The following is a 15,713-nucleotide window of genomic DNA, read 5'->3' as shown; positions in this document are numbered from 1 at the left end:
TGCAAAGATGAATCCACGAAGAATATAATTCATGGAAACATTTCTATTAATTATTTATTGATTATATTAATTATATATAATTCATATAACTTTTCATGCATCATTATGTATTTATATTGTTTATACTTATAATATTCGTGTTATAAAGCTCTAGATATGCCTACATGTTTTCCATTACAGCCTTTATGATAAATTCAACCTTATTAAATTTAGGCTTTCAACAATCATAATAAAATAACTTTGGGTTATTCTGACAAATCCCAAGTAATTTAAATAGAATTTTATAGAGGCAAAATTTGAGGGCATTGGCTTTTTTGCCTGGAATTTCTGGATGTGGAGCTCCATAGCTGGAGTGGCTTGACCCACACCTGTGGACACCAGAAAACCCCAGACAAAAGACTGCTTACTGTACTAGCACAGACCTACATCATGGATACATCAGACCCATCTTACAAGTACGCTGGACATGCACAGCAAAATCAACATATTCTTGGTCAGTGGGATCCACACATATAAACTGCTGCACCTGTGAAGTAATGCTGACATATCCCAGATGCTGTGCATTCATTGCACATGGGTTTTGCTGCTCCTGTACCAATACCTGTTATAGGAATCGCATTCAGAAACTCAACATCCCTATTTTTTGCAAACTTATCCTCCAGATTTGATTATACTTCACTGTATAATGAAATTGTGAGTATCATCTCCCACGTTCACTGTGCTGCTTCACCAGCTGGCACTGAAACACCCTATTTTTCAGGATGCTGTCCATATTGCCAGTAAGCTCCACGGCTCTTCACTGTGAAACCAGTACCTCAGCTCCCTTCACTGCCGTGTGTCTCCTAAAGCATTCAGTTTCCACTGATATATGGCTCATCATTAATTCATAAGTGCTCAATTATCTCAGCAACTCTTTCTTTTTTTCGTGTATGTGTAACCTTTTAGCTTGTGGGTGGTTTTGTTTCTATAGCGCTTATCACCATAACAACCCTCTCCCCAGGAAAAAAAACCCACAACCTTGAATGATTTACTACGCTGTCTTGATTTATGTATGTATTCCAGGTCCAAAGTCCTTAGATGCAGGATGTTAACAGCAGGTGAATACTTCTGGAGAATTTTACCTTGTTAAGGAATTGCCTAAAAGAATGAGTCACTTGCTACATCAACTAAAAATACAAAATCCCAATGGGGTGTGGCAGCTGTTTCCCATATCCATGAAACTGAAGCATTAATCATCCCATTCAGGTTAGCTGGAATTAGCCTTCCCTAGCATCCAACCATGCACATTTTTCATTGCTCAACCCCCCCCTCCCTGAGTCAAGATCCAAGTGTGCTTGGAATCTTCTAAACTGCTCCCTCTTCTCCGGGGTTGGATTAGAAGGAGCTACCCTGCAGCCTGAAGCTCGCTGGAGTTGTTCAGAGAATTTTAGTGAGCACAGATTTAGGCTGCTGCTGCATACGGACTGGAAGGTAAATAAGAATACAAATGTTCTTCATGGCGAAAAAAATGGTCATTATAGAAACCCTCCCATTATCTTCTAGGAAATTATCTAGGAAAATCTAAAAGGAACAAAAATATTATCCCTAATTGTATTAAAGAGTAATTAAGTGCAGGGCGGGGGGAGGACACACACACAAAACCAAAAGAAACCCATGCAAGCTGCCAGCATCCAGGGTGGTGTGTTTTAAAACTAAGACATTTAAGGAATAGTACAGCTAAAAAAAAACAGACTAGTGAACCTCTTTCTGGAAATCACAAGCTGCAGGCTCCTTTAAGACAGAGACAGCTAACAGGAGATTTGCTTTCTGTAAAAGCACAGGGAGAAAGAGTTGTTCAGGATACAGAATGACACTAGCACAAGGTTATCTGCAGGCCATGTATGATCCAAGATTAGAATGGGAAGGTTTCTCATCACAGGAGAACTGCAGCCTTCCACTGAAAATAGCAAACAGGTACTCTTTTTTTTCCTCGCTATTTAAAGCTCTGGAACAGCATAGGAAAGGTGCTTGCAGAGTTTTGATAAACAAAGAACGTGCTTCCCACATCTGAGACCTCCTGTAGGCTGTTGCACACTCAAAATGTTTAGAGTTCCCCCTCAAGTTGTGATGCATTAGAAAGATTTTGACTTCATAAAGAGCTCTTTTCTGCCTAGCACTTCCAGTGGAAGTGCACAGACGTGTTTTACAATGCGTACTCAAGCCTATTTAGCTGGAAAATGAAGTTGTTGCCTCCTGGACATGAGGTCTGTAACTTCATTTTGTTAATCTGACACTTCATAAATACTGACACTCATGTTAAGAGGAGGAAAGAATGGTTATTTGCTTGAGCTTATGAAATGAATCTATGAAGCACAAACAGCACAAGGTTTCTACAACCATCAGTTAAACCAATTTTAATTACGCCACCATATTTGAAAGGACTGCCACATACATGAGTATCACTTGAGAGTAATTAATGACTATATGCAATAGCTTTGTCACAAATATCTTAAACATGTAACATGCTGGTTATGCTTCTACCCCTCCCAGTGTATTCAGAGCCAAGTTTATTTTACATTTGTGCTTTTTTGACAAGTTATGACAATGCTTACAAAAAAACATAAAAAAAAGACATCTTATGTTAAACCTTATTACCTATCCTCCCTCTCATTAGGAAGGGTGTCCATTTTATTATGTCTTTTCTCCTTCTCAGCTTTAGCTGTGCAAAGATTTTCCATACTTGGGATTCTCTGCTGTGTTTTGAATTCACTAGGAAATAGGCAAGTAGGTACTATCATTACTCATGATACAGGTAAGTCAACACAGTATTCCCCACCAGCCAGTACTGTACAGAAAAGGGGTGAGGGACACATTAATCACAGGATTCTCTTCTTCACCGAGAATCATAAATACAGTTGATTATACATGCAATGACTTAGCTTGTAACAGTTCTGAAGTCTGCAGACATTTATGCTCTGTACAGTTATAAAATACAGGCCTGGAAGGGACCTTCAGAAGTCACATGGCTTTTCCATAACAGAATCATATGAAATATATATAGAATTACCAAATTAAAATAGGTATTATAAAATGGAAAGCTGTATATACACAACAAATACTGGGCATTGAAAATGCTTAGTTCTAAATGGCTGTAGCTTTACAGTATGCTGGTTAATGCTTTGTAAGTTTGATTTTGTACATGTGCATGAATACATATACCCACACACCCTCTCCTAAGTGCTTGAGTCACAATAGTAGGAAGCAATTCCCCAGCTGCTCGTTACAGAGTAACACACAGCATTTGCCTTCCACTCTATCTGTACCCCCCTCGGAATCTGTCTCTAGAGCTACTTCCCCCATAGCTGCAAGAGGAGCTCCACAAATGAGTCTCTTCATTCTTCTTCCCAAGATGTAGAAAGCTCTCGACAAAGATAGACCATAATTAAACGTGATGTAAGCTGCTGCAGATCCATGACCAATACAGAGAAGTCTCCAGAATCACTGTCTCCAGAAACACAAGCTAGGAGCCAGCCCAATTACTTTCTGAGACGGGTGTCTGTATGAAGTTTGCATACACAAATTGCTCACAGAACTGCTTTTCTGTATTTACCTGTTATCCCTAGTGACTCACAAAGCAGTCCCAAGTTTACGAAGCTCTGGAGTACCTACAGTGTGCTTCAGAAACTTTTGGAAGTTTTCAGCACCTATGCCAAGATTTTCCTCCAAAGCACAGCTGATAATTAAAAACACTGCAGTTTAAAAGTAGACAAAGGATAGTGTATGTACTACTCAAAGGTATTTGTATTTTCTAAACCAGCATCCCTCAAAAATCATGTAAAAATATGATGTGGTACAACATCCAAAAGTTTGACTCTCTGTGACAACGTAAATTAAAATTGTGTGTAGCTCCATCACAAGTCCTGCAGCAGCCACAAACACACCAGCATTACATTAGCCACTGTTATACACACACCAGCTCTATGCTTTAGAGATCTTCATCCAACAGCACCAATGGGTGGAAAATAAATTTTTATTTTCCCCTTAATTCAAATGGTTAATAGTCAACAATAGTCCAGTAACCGCAATAAGAAGAGATTCTTCGGCAGGCAGTGACTGTGATAGTCTCAGGGAAGTTCCTTCCTTGGGACTGATTTTGGTAGAAAAAGAATTTTTTGGAAGGTTTTTTTTTTTCTAGTTCCATTTAAGGCAATTTTGTCAGAGGTGAAAACAAAATAACCTACAAGTCCCTCTGTGTTGTTTAAAATCCCTCCTCTTCCTTTCTACACTGTATCTTTATTCATAAGTAAGTGTTTGAATAAAATAAGGATGACTCATCAGTTGGGAGAGGAAAGAGCAAGTAAACCAAATAAAATTGACATGAGAATATGTAAATAACACTTTAGGTAAAAGCTATTTGCTTAATGTTTGCTTAATGATGACAATGTTTTTACTAATTTATTGCCAGGTCTAGTAAGAAATACTCTGGAGAAATAAGGTAGATTTTTTTCAGTCTCCTATATTCACACCAAATTTACATCAGGGGCACTCCTCTGTTATTTTGATAGTCAATTGTACTTGGACTTAATCTTTCAATTTAAGTATGGTGCTCTCTCTGGGGAGGAGTAGTAATAGGTAGGCTTGATATTTCCCAGGACTTCATCTTCCCAGTTGGGGAGACAGCAGAAAAAGAAAGCACAACCTATTACAACAACAGTGCTGGCCCAACCAAAGCCATAGGCCCAGCTGAACATGTTATCTCCTATCAGTGGAATTTCTTCAGTGAATTTTACTGGGTAGATGACCAAGCCTATGATCTGGAATGCAGCTGGAGAGAGAAATAAAGAAAAGCAGGAGTAAATAACACAGAATGTATTACATTTCCCACTAAAAAAGATACCTGGAGATAACTGCATATCTTTCTAAGATATGTAAAGATTAGCTTCAGTCATACAGTCAGATCTGCATTCTTACAGAGGTAAAAGACTTCTGGCCAAGGCAGATCCCCACCCCTATCTGACTGCAGGTGATGTTGCTAGGTTGCTAAGGCACATACCTGCACGCTGTGACTAGCCCTGTTCTACAGCTCAGCAACCATGATCCCTGCAGAGCCAGTTACCACCCACTTGCACCATAGCCACATCGCTCTTCCCCCCCTTGGGAAGGTGGAAAGTGCCCAGGACTCTCAGCTGCCATGTGATATGCAGGGCCAGAGGTGTTGGTTGCCTCCATACACTGCTTTTGAGAAAGTGCTAACTGCCAAAAGCCACTGGAGCTTCTCTAACCATTATCCTCTCAGAGCATAAATCAACATTCCTTTGTTCCCCATAAAAATGAATCAAAAACCAGAAAAGGCAGCTTACTTCATAAGGGAATCTCTACCTACCATGTTTTCCTCTTAAGCTTGTTTTACATCTAAAATAACCTTGTCTTTGTGCCCAGCCTTACCAACAACGAAGAGCAAGCCTCCAATTCCTCGAACGAAGTTGAAGCGAAGTATCTCAATTGAGAACGCGATGACTGCAAGGGCAAAACAAATGACCAGGATCACAAAGCCCACAAGGTAGGTGGCAGCTGCTGCTCTCCCCCATCCTTGAAGAGAAAATAAGAAATATGTTACACATAGCACTGCACTGAACTGCAGATCACTGCAGGGCTTTGGTTTCCTTTAATGATATTTTGTTGAAACTCTTTAATGTAAGAAGCTTGTCCTATGTCAAAGCAACACTGGATGCCTCCAAAGTGCACAGCTGCAAAGGAGAAAGGCACTATTGTTGGTGGAGCAGCCACAGAACTCCCCACATACTAACCTGTCCTGCTAAAAAGAGGGATGAAGTGCAGCATGATACTAGAAATAACACCTCCAAACTCTGTATCTGTAAGAGACCCACAGACACCTGAGCAGATAGGACACAACCACTCAGAATGTACTCTATCATTACTGTTCCTGTTCAACATGCAAGTTTACAAAACCACTTCCATGCCTGGGGAAGTATGAAAGCAGGCAAGAGTGTACCACCACAGGAGATAATGCTGGGAAAAAATAGTGCTGTCAGCATACAGATTCTTGCCTGTTTGTTTATGACAAGAATAATGCACATGGAGCAAAATTGGCATGACCAAAAAGAAATAGATTTGTAATAGCTGAGGTGAGAGATGACAAAGAGAAAGCTCTTGAAGATAAATATCTATTCACAGCTGAAAAAGAAAATAGGAACAGCTAAAATGTAGTAGGTGGAGGAGAAACAGCAGAAACTGAGGTGAAGTGGAAGAGTCCTCTTTGAATTGTTACTTTGACATTTGAAGCAACCGGGTAGTACAGATCCTTAGAATCAAGCAACTGCAGACTGGAAGAGGCTCAAGCACGAAGCAAGTGGCCTTACTCAGGAGAGCAGCACCAGAAACCACAACTCACCCACTACAGGCCAGGACAGCAAAGGTAAGACAACAGCCAGTATTTCCCTTTCCATACTGCCACAGGCTTGTGGAAAGGCACTCATTATGGGCAGACCCTGTGCTCTTTAGAAACCAAGCAGGAGTTCAGATGAGCCCAACACAAACAGACGTGTTCCTGCCCCGGAGGCAGGATACCTGCCCACATGGACTAAACCATTGGGCTAGTGCTTTGTTTTTCAGTCAGCTGTCATCACAGCTCACTTCTACATCTGCATAATGTGCGTTTCTACTTTCACACATTCAGACAGGGGTAGGGTCAGCTTCCGAGCTCCCTCTAATGTAGGAATAAAGAAAGCAGCAAGATTTAGGTCAGGACATTAAAAAAAAAACAAGTCTCTTTCATCAGAGCTCTGTTGCCACACAGCTGAAGAAACTCTGTAGACACCCTGCTTTCAATGTAGGCCTCAGGTCCCTCTGTGCAAAAACTAAGGAAAAAGACAGTGAGACAGAGAACTTTTTCCTAAAGAGTTAAAATCCTCCACCTTAACTCACATACTAGTTCCATAAATGGGGAAAACAGTAACTTGAGACAGAGAACGCTGTAAAACTATTTCAGACACCTCTACTACATATATCAATTTACTCTCTGAAAGCAAAGCACTGTTTTACAGCCATTTTCATGAGATCAGTCTCAATCAGTTTCTTTCCCCCTACTCCCACAGCAAAGTGAAATACAGTAGCCATCCATCAGCCACATCTCATCCCTACCACCTGAAGACAGTCATGCTGGCATAGAAAGGGTAAGGAAAAGGCTTTTCTTTACCCTGTCACTTCTTGACGCTATTCAAGACAGCAAAACCTTTTCTAATTCCTTCTGCTTCAGGTAGCCGTGGATGTTTCATAACTCTTCCCTAACAGTGCTGCGGGGTGAGGAGGAAGGGAGGACACCTGATGAACGTCTGGAGATTAAAGCTGCGTCAGTGGTCTGATAAAATCTTTTAATACAAAATATTCTGACATACCTAGCACAGGTACTGGGTATTGTCTCCACAATAGGATTTAGAGATAACTAATACAAAGGGATAGTTAATCATTACACACAGCCAGCCCAGGAAAACTGATTCAGATTAAATGACCTAGGAATGCTATTTATTGATATTTGCCCTATTAAGAAAAAAAGCACAACCACGAGAAGGAACACCTAGTTATCAAAGCACATTCCCTTTCAAAAGCATTACATATGCTGGCACAGTATAGGAAGCCAAGCATAGCATCTGCCTGATAAAATTTAGGTTGCAAATTCAAATACCCCTGCAGGTTAGACACCTTGAGGTTGGTGCAACACAAAAATGACTGGAGGAGATAAGCCAGAAAGCCCCCAGTGCTCTCTGCTATTTCCATATCCTCTGTACTTACCTTACAAGCATAACAAGCTTTTGGATACAGGTCAGCCCTGGCTCCACTCACAGTGATTTATTTTCTTGTCTCTGGCAATATGAAAGTGACAACACACAACTGTAGGAGATCTTGTCAGGAAGTTAATATCAAGCCCAGCTTTGCTTCAAGTCTTCAAAAACAGGACTGTATGAGGCACCGCCATTATGAAATTCAATGGGTTCTGCGCTCACATGTGACAGAGCTCAGTGCTGGTGACCCTGTATCTTCCCCTCTTTCTCCTGCTGGATTATCTTCTCCAGCAGCAGTTATCAGTGGATTGATAATGACAAGACTGATTCATAGGTGCTGGCCACAGCACTGGATAGGTCTACTCTGGTCTGGACTAGACAACTGCCATCAAACAGCCACAAGAGCACTGGTAGGAGTCACAGGAGGAGCAGCAAAAAGCTTTGGACTTGTGTATATTTGCACAGTATAAGGGAAATAAGAGAAAATACAACGACTATATGAAAAAAATCTCAAAAAAAACCACAACTGTAAGTCTTTTAATAAGTGACTGATGGGAGAGGTTCAGGTGGGAGGTTGCACCCTTACCGAGCACAGGGTGCAGCCCAGCCACTCTCCTTTCCCACACAAGCCATTGCTACTCCCATTAACAGGGAGAGCTTTCAGCAGAGGGGCTGCTGCAGGGCTCCAACTGAAATCGCTGTTTCTCTGTGCAGGATCCCCGTACCTATCAAGGCTGGCTTTCCCAGCTCCTTTCCTCCCCAGAGACTCCCGAGAGCTGATCAAGCCCCCTGCAGGCATACAGCTCTTCTGTCTCCTGCAAGATCCTCCACCTACAGCTCCAAGCTGCTGGGAGGGGAGAGCTGCAGATTTACATTATCACTGCTGCCCTCGGAACTGGAGTGACCTGCTCACAAAGAGGTATCAGCTCCAGTTTCTAGGTGGTTTGTGCTCAGAAAGACCTTGTAATCATGAGACATTTAGCCAGAATTTAAAGTTTTTCCATAGAAGATTCTCAGGTCCCTTCATTTAGCAGGGAGAGTATTTCTTACTCAAAATGGGCACAAATACTATGTCTGTTTATGAAATCATACACCACCACAATGATTTGGGACTGCATAAATAGGAGAACAGAAACCCAGAATAGTTGTAGGTATTAGTGTTCCCTAGCTCAACTTTGCCTCAAAAGAGAGTCAAGTACTTTGTGTCTAATCAACAGAAAGGTATTTATCAATTAGGCGGTGTTGAAAGAACATTAGAAAACTGTTCAGGGGCTGAAGGTCTATAATTATTAGGAAGGATTAAGACTTTTATTACATAGCTTGATTAATGATGACTGTGGAAAGGAACTAAGCTGCAAATATTATTGTGCAAATAACTAGGAGGGGTCAGGATTATTTAATGATGAATACCACTAATATGATGAAATTAAAAAACAGCAAGCAACAGAACCTTAGCATAAGGTGTATTTCTTGATTTTATTCAGCCTCAGCCTTAACCAGGAAGGAGATGGAAGCTCTACAGGGTAGGATATTTAAGTCTAGACTTCACTTTAGAAATTAATAAAGGGGCTGGGAAAATAGTCCATCAGGAAGATGAACTGCTATAGAATTTGAAGCAACAAGCCTCTCTCATCTTTGTTCACCTACTTACAAAAGCAGAAACTAGTTTGTTAGCTTGTGAATAACTGGAATCTTGGGGTAGATGTTTTTACCATGATATGCATAGATGAGGCATGTTTTTACACTGTAGTTATAATACTTTTCTGTATATAAATGACAGTAGCAATTCTTGTTTGGCCTTGTCAGTCCGTTCCATAGAATGCCCCAATATACCTGCTTTTGCTGATGGAACAAAAGAATAGCAAACTGCAAGCAAGAGAGCTCTGTCGCTATTTTTCTTGCTCACAGAATGTGCAAATTTCCACGGTAGCACGACTGGTGAAGGAAAGGTATGTGCATACCCACTGCAAGCACAGGACAGCCCAGAATCAAATGTTCACTGGGAGGGCTGGTTGGGAATTAGCACTGGGAATCACAGTTCTGTTTTGGATTTAGAAGTGCGGGAAAAGCAATTGCTTACTATTAAACTATTGAATAAAACCCACTGGTACAAACCTGGCTTCAGCCTCTTGGCTCTGCTGGGAGCTCAGGAAAGGCACAGTCCTATATATTTCCAGCTTTTAACATCTCCAGATTACTAGCAGCAGAAGTGTCCATGCCCAGGGGCCAGAAAAGCCCTCTGGCAAGGGACACTGTCCTCGCCTGTTGCCGAGATCTTTTACTGGGGTGATGCAATAAAAGTTTCCTGGCTGTAGCCAGGGACACCAACTGCTACACCTTTGCCATTATCCTTCTCCAAATGCCTCCACTTGGCTGACACTATCCTGGCACCGTAAATCAGAGAAGCATGCCTGAAGAGGCACACTGGAAAGGTAAGTGTACATGTAACAATCCTTCTCTACTTATCTGGCCCCTTGGAGAAGTTAAGACATTCACTCAGATTCACCAATAAACTGTGGTATCAAAGTCCAAGCTTCTAAGGACACAGGTATAGTGGCACAGCCACAATGAAACATGATTCAAAAAAGCTGGGCTCCTACTTCTAAGTTCCACACCCCTCCCCCCTTTTTTTTTTTTGACACTTACTAAGGATCCAGATGAATGCTTCCTTTTTTTTACTCTGGCTCCTGTGTGCTTAATAAATACCAACTGTATTTTAGGAATACAAGCAAGAGTTAATCTCTTTGGCATCACCTTTACTGCACATACACACCCATCTTTTACAGTGATAATTCAGAGTTAAATTGACGGGAGCAAGCCATTCAGAAGCACTGGGAGGACACAGCTATGCACATGTACTGCTCCTAAACTTAGAGCTTCATCATTATAAAGACAACTACCCTCTCCAAGTAACCGCATTGCAAACAATTCTTGTCAGATCAGATAGCTTACCGATATTAAACACACAGTCAACAGTTTAATCCTGCAGTGGTCCAGACTAAGTCATCTTGAGTCCTATTCTAGTGCAGCACAGCAGCTCTGCATTGCAACACTGATAATACACAGGTGCTGCCAGCCAGGACACTTCCCAGACACAAACCAGTATGGAGTTCCAAACAAAATCCCTTTCCCACCTCCCTACCAAATGACATCCTACTCTTCTTTTTTCCCCACTTCTTCCCTCTCATGCGGCATTTGCAAGTGTGTATTTAGAAACAATGCAGTTGAGAAGACACTTCTATTTGCAAATCTTTCTTTGTCTGCTCCTGCTCTTCCCCCCCCCCCGCCCCCCCCCCCCCCCCCTTTAAAATAAGTTACCCATCTGCTTCTTCTCTTCCACTTCTTAGTATCCAGCTCAATTAAGAAATTGTCTAATGGAGCTTTCCATTAATGGGGATCCACTCTGAAGTTTTCATTTCATCGGGAGAGGTGCAGGACATATAGTGCATAGTAGTTACAGTACATAGTCGTACAGTAGCAAAACACAAGCTATTCATCTCAATTAATTAACTTTTATTTTCCTGCAGCAGTGCTGTAAATGCCTGGTAGGCATTTTTTCCTTTGTAAATGCCCTCTCATATTTTGATCCTGATGGCATTAACATATAAAACAGGGAACAAAATAAATCAAACTTGAACTCATATCCTGTTGAGATGTAAATAGTATTTGAGTAGACAGTGGCAGTGATGTCATGAAAATTAGAGAAGAGGCAAAGTGAAGTTGGTGTAAGTAAGCCAAGGATTTAAATGAGTTTTGGGTTAAACAAGGCAAGGCTTAAATGAGTGAAGTCAAGGATACTCTTCTCTAACAGCTTGTATTAAAAACAGCATAAAGTTGCTTTTGCCCCACAACGCCTAGGGCTGACGCAAAGAACACACCCATCAGCACTCAGGGACATGAGCAGCTGTGTCACTACAGGAGAAAGCAGAAGTGTATGAGCACTTCTTCCCTGTGCAATGCAAATCTCGGCAGCTCTGCACTAGCTTTTCCTGTGTCTAATGGGGGAGACAGATATTTATGTCACTCCAGACAGATTTCTGCCACCTACAATATAATCTGCAGTCATCACCTGGCTGAGGAACAAAGCCACTGCTCTTACAATATATTCAGGACTCAGCTCACAAATGAGTGTTGCAATGAAAAGCTGCTGGAAGTCAGTCCGCAGCACTGAGGCGGCAAGGGATCTGCACAGGGAAGCAGTCCCAGCTCTCCCAGCTGAAACACACCCTTCCAGCTTCCCAGTCCCCAAAGTACCCTCATCCGGGATCTTAAGGCGGGTCTGCTTATTTCTCCAGAAATACTTTGTTTGAAGGAAAAGCAGATGTAATCAGACCCACGTCTTCTAGCAAATAATAAAAAGACCCCCCAAAACACCAGAAACTGGGAGTGTGCAGTAAGTACACTAAGTACACTGGCAGTGCCAGATACGGAAGCATACAGAAGTTCATGATACAGAAGTTCAGTAAGTTAAAACAGAGGCATCCCCTGATTTAGGCCCCAGCTCAGTAGAAAGGTATACAGAGGAAACAGCATCTTTTTCCAGCCTGCAAATCCACATCAGGCCATTTGAAGCTGTAGGTCAGGAGGCATCCTAACAGCCACATTCCCTTGAGAACGCAGGGTTAAACTAAGGTGCTCTCCCACTCCTGTGGGCCAGGGGCAAAACAATTTTACTATTATCCAGGTGTGGTTCTCCACCAACACCCTGCACGAACATTTCCATGCTCACCATCCAACCAGTGAGGCCACCAGCACAAGGAGGAGAGATGGTTAAGTGCCAGGCCAGGCTGCTGAGGCTTGCAGCCAGCAGGTAGGCAAAAGGAAGAAGGGTGAGGAAGGGGCTTGTGGCCAATTGGTTCTCTTACTTTGGTTGTACCAATAGAAGAGACTGAATATTTGACTAACAGGTTGGAAGGGACCTCAAGGACCATCTGACTCAAAACAGATTGCTCTGAAGGTCTAGACCTGTATTTCTTTGCTGGTTTAAGCCCTAAAACAGCACTAGCACTGACTGCAAGGGCAACTCCAACCCAGAAAGCAGCAGTTCCACGACAGCAGTGGGGAGGCCATCCATGGCAAGGCACCCCCTGCCTCCCAGCCATCGCTCACCGTAGTCCATGAGGGACTCGCAACTCCAGTTGAGGTCCTCCTCGCCGCGTGTGCAACTCTCCCAGAGTGACGCTTGCTGCACGTAGGGCTCGGACTCGGACTCCAGCCAGCCCCTGCCCGCCAGGGCGATGATGCCCATGATGATGGCGAGGCCCAGCAGCAGAGGCAGGAGCCATCGGCACCTCCAGCAGGCGAGGCCGCACGCCACCATCCTGCCCGGCCGGCGGGGACACCCGGCGAGCCCGAGCGCCGCGGGTACGGTGTGCGGGGACGCTGCGGCGCGACAGGACGGTGCGTGCGTGCCGATCCGAGCGGGTTTTTAAGGCGGCGGGGCGGAGGGAGTCCCACCCACATTCCTCTGACTAAGCCTGGCGGCGGCGGCCCTAACCGGTGTGGCTGGCGCGGTGGAGGGGAGGGAGCGCGGGACCCAGCGGGCCCGGCCCCGTTCCTGGCTCTGTCCCAGCTCCCCGCGTCCAGCCGCTCACCCTACCGTGCTCTGGCTGGCAGCTCGCCTTTTAGTGGCTCCCACCAAACCTTGGTTCTCGCAGTTTCAAAAGCCCTGCCCGGGTGTTTGAACCTCATCTTTCTCTTCGCTGCTCCTTAGATAGACAGATCAATGTTTACCAGCATTGATAACACTAACAGTGTTAGCTGCTTCAGGTACGGAAAGCTTGCAGTAAGTTGCTTTGCAGTTGAAATGGCCAACTTCTTGCCCAGTTTGGGGGCAGTTTTCATGCAGACAAGAAGGAAGAAAGGTGTTACATGAGGATGGGAATGTGACATTATTACCAAGGAAGCCATCACTTGCCTGGCATCAAGCTCAGCATTGAACAGATGCGTGATTCCTAATGGCTGTCTAGCGAGCATTTGATTGCAGTTGTGCCCTGGCTTCCAACCAGGTTGTACTGGGCCCAGTCCAGCAGTGGCACTCAGGACCCATATGCCTTGATTTTCCCCATTCCATGTCTGAAATGCACCCCTGAGATGACCAAAACGAAGGCTTCCCCATCACATGGCTTGAATAAACACCCAAAATTTTGGTTGTGGAGAAAAACTTCTTCACAGTAAGATCTAGGTGCATCTCATCATGTCACCCCACTGCCCAGCTCAATGCAAACTCTCAGCATATAAGCTGAGACGTGTGCCTATCACAGGACTAGGGAGCTGTGTGTTTTGGGCGTGTAACAAATGTGCACTTGATCAAGTCTTGGAGCAGCTTCAAAGCCTCACCAAAAAGGCCAGTAGAAGAGCAAATCTTTGAGGTCTGAAGGGCTGGGAAAAAACAGTGGGTAGGGGGGATTCAGTGGGTTTCATGGAGGATGGGGACATATGAGTACTTACTGGACTGCATCAAATGGCATTTTGCCACAGCCATGTCAAACATGTTTAAACTGTGCCCAATGTTAATTCTTCAAAAGATACTGAGGGGGGGGGATGTCCTGTGAGGAGGAATGGTCAAGCTCCTTGAGTACGAATTGCTGGCAAATGCTAGAGAATGGACTGTGATGCTAAAATCAGGACAATAAGATGGTATCGCAGTAGGCAAGTTGCAAAAATCTCAGGCAGGTTACCCCAAACTATGTAGAGTTCCACCAGCCCTCTCAACATCCTCCTCAAAGTTCCCACCAGAAAAATCTACAGGTGTTATATTTGTCTAGGAAATATGTACTTGCACGTACTTGTTCATGCAATATGAGTGGAAAATGAGATATGAGAAGTATTAATTCTTCCAATAATAATTACACAATTTCTATGAGAAAGTATCTTTAAAATATTGTTTGCGTATTTGCTGCCTAGCATGTGGCTTTTCAAAGAGTGCAAATGAAAACCTATAGCTTGGCATTCTTGTATCATTTCCTAAAAACTGAAAAGAAAAAGGGGGTATTTTAAAGTTGAGGCTTTTAAGAACTTCCATTTTTGAATACTATGCAGGGACTACTTGCCATTTAACTGTCTCAAGGCCTTTTACTGGCAAAATAATGAAGGGCCTTTTTTAAAATCTAATCTAGCTTTAAGTCACCTATCAGGAAAAATCAATGACCTGCGTATTCCTGCGTAGTAACTTGTATTGTGACAAGGTATCAATTAATTGTTTATTTATACACATATACACATATATACTTTTACACACAAATACTATTTATTCATAACTCCACTTCCACTCTTCAGTTCTTGCCACTGTTTCCTTACAATATTGATTTAAATCATATCTCCATTTGTGTTATTCTTGAAGCTTTCATTACCACAACTTTGCCCATCTCAAATCCAACCAAATCATCAGTAGCACACTACAATCGACTTGAGGAACATGACGAGAAGCACCAAAGGCAGCCTGTAAGCCCACATCTGGCATTAGCATCTCTCATGGTATATCCTGCTGCTCCCAGTGACCCAGTAAAGAGAGAAAAGTCATCTTCCCCTTTCCTTTTAAACACCTGGCTTTTAAACAACTGGGAAATCTAGCTGAAGTTAAAATATACCAAACATTTCATTCTGTGTGATAGAGAGCCTACAACACAGTTATCTTCCTTCAGTCCCCATGTTGCTTGGATTTAGTAGAGGAAATCCAGCAAACTTATAAACCAGTGCCTCCTGCAGCAAAATAGGCAGCTCCAGCAGCATATGTAGTTTTTCTCACCTCCAGGCTGTGTAGCCCACATCTTCACAGAGACCAGATGGCAGGAGTCAGCTTTGTGGGGCTGCAATGATACACGCATGAAAAACACGCAGTGCTATGTTCATGAGGAAAAAATGCCCTCATATATAACAAAATAAACCAGAGTTTACTTTACTAAACACCAAAACCACCTGAATCTATCTGGGCAT

At 43.0% G+C, this 15,713-nt stretch overlaps 1 protein-coding gene across 1 annotated transcript; it reads right to left on the bottom strand.

Annotated features, from left to right (window-relative positions):
* Nucleotides 1-2,378: 2,378 nt before the first annotated feature.
* On the bottom strand, nt 2,379-13,219 carry PERP (p53 apoptosis effector related to PMP22). The gene is made up of 3 exons (XM_057407511.1): nt 12,888-13,219; nt 5,425-5,568; nt 2,379-4,804 (listed from the first exon to the last, which is right to left on the bottom strand). The coding sequence occupies exons 1-3, from the start codon at nt 13,096-13,098 to the stop codon at nt 4,569-4,571; spliced, it is 591 nt and encodes a 196-aa protein (XP_057263494.1). The 5' UTR covers nt 13,099-13,219; the 3' UTR covers nt 2,379-4,568.
* Nucleotides 13,220-15,713: the final 2,494 nt, after the last annotated feature.

The sequence above is a fragment of the Pezoporus wallicus genome, unplaced genomic scaffold (genome assembly GCF_028554395.1).
Source record: "Pezoporus wallicus isolate ANWC-B61680 ecotype Strahan unplaced genomic scaffold, APGP_CSIRO_Pwel_v1 contig_3817, whole genome shotgun sequence".
Taxonomy (NCBI): Eukaryota; Metazoa; Chordata; class Aves; order Psittaciformes; family Psittacidae; genus Pezoporus; species Pezoporus wallicus.
This window is presented reverse-complemented; position numbering and strand designations above follow the sequence as displayed.

Bases quoted from the DNA above. Each gene is read 5' to 3' on its own strand.
- PERP (XM_057407511.1), bottom strand. From the start codon at position 13,098: ATGGTGGCGTGCGGCCTCGCCTGCTGGAGGTGCCGATGGCTCCTGCCT. The intron at 5,569-12,887 runs GTGAGCGATGGC...TTTCTCTTCAAG, and splicing joins CGAGTCCCTCATGGACTACG to GATGGGGGAGAGCAGCAGCT. The intron at 4,805-5,424 runs GTAAGGCTGGGC...TTCTCTCTCCAG, and splicing joins AGGCTTGCTCTTCGTTGTTG to CTGCATTCCAGATCATAGGC.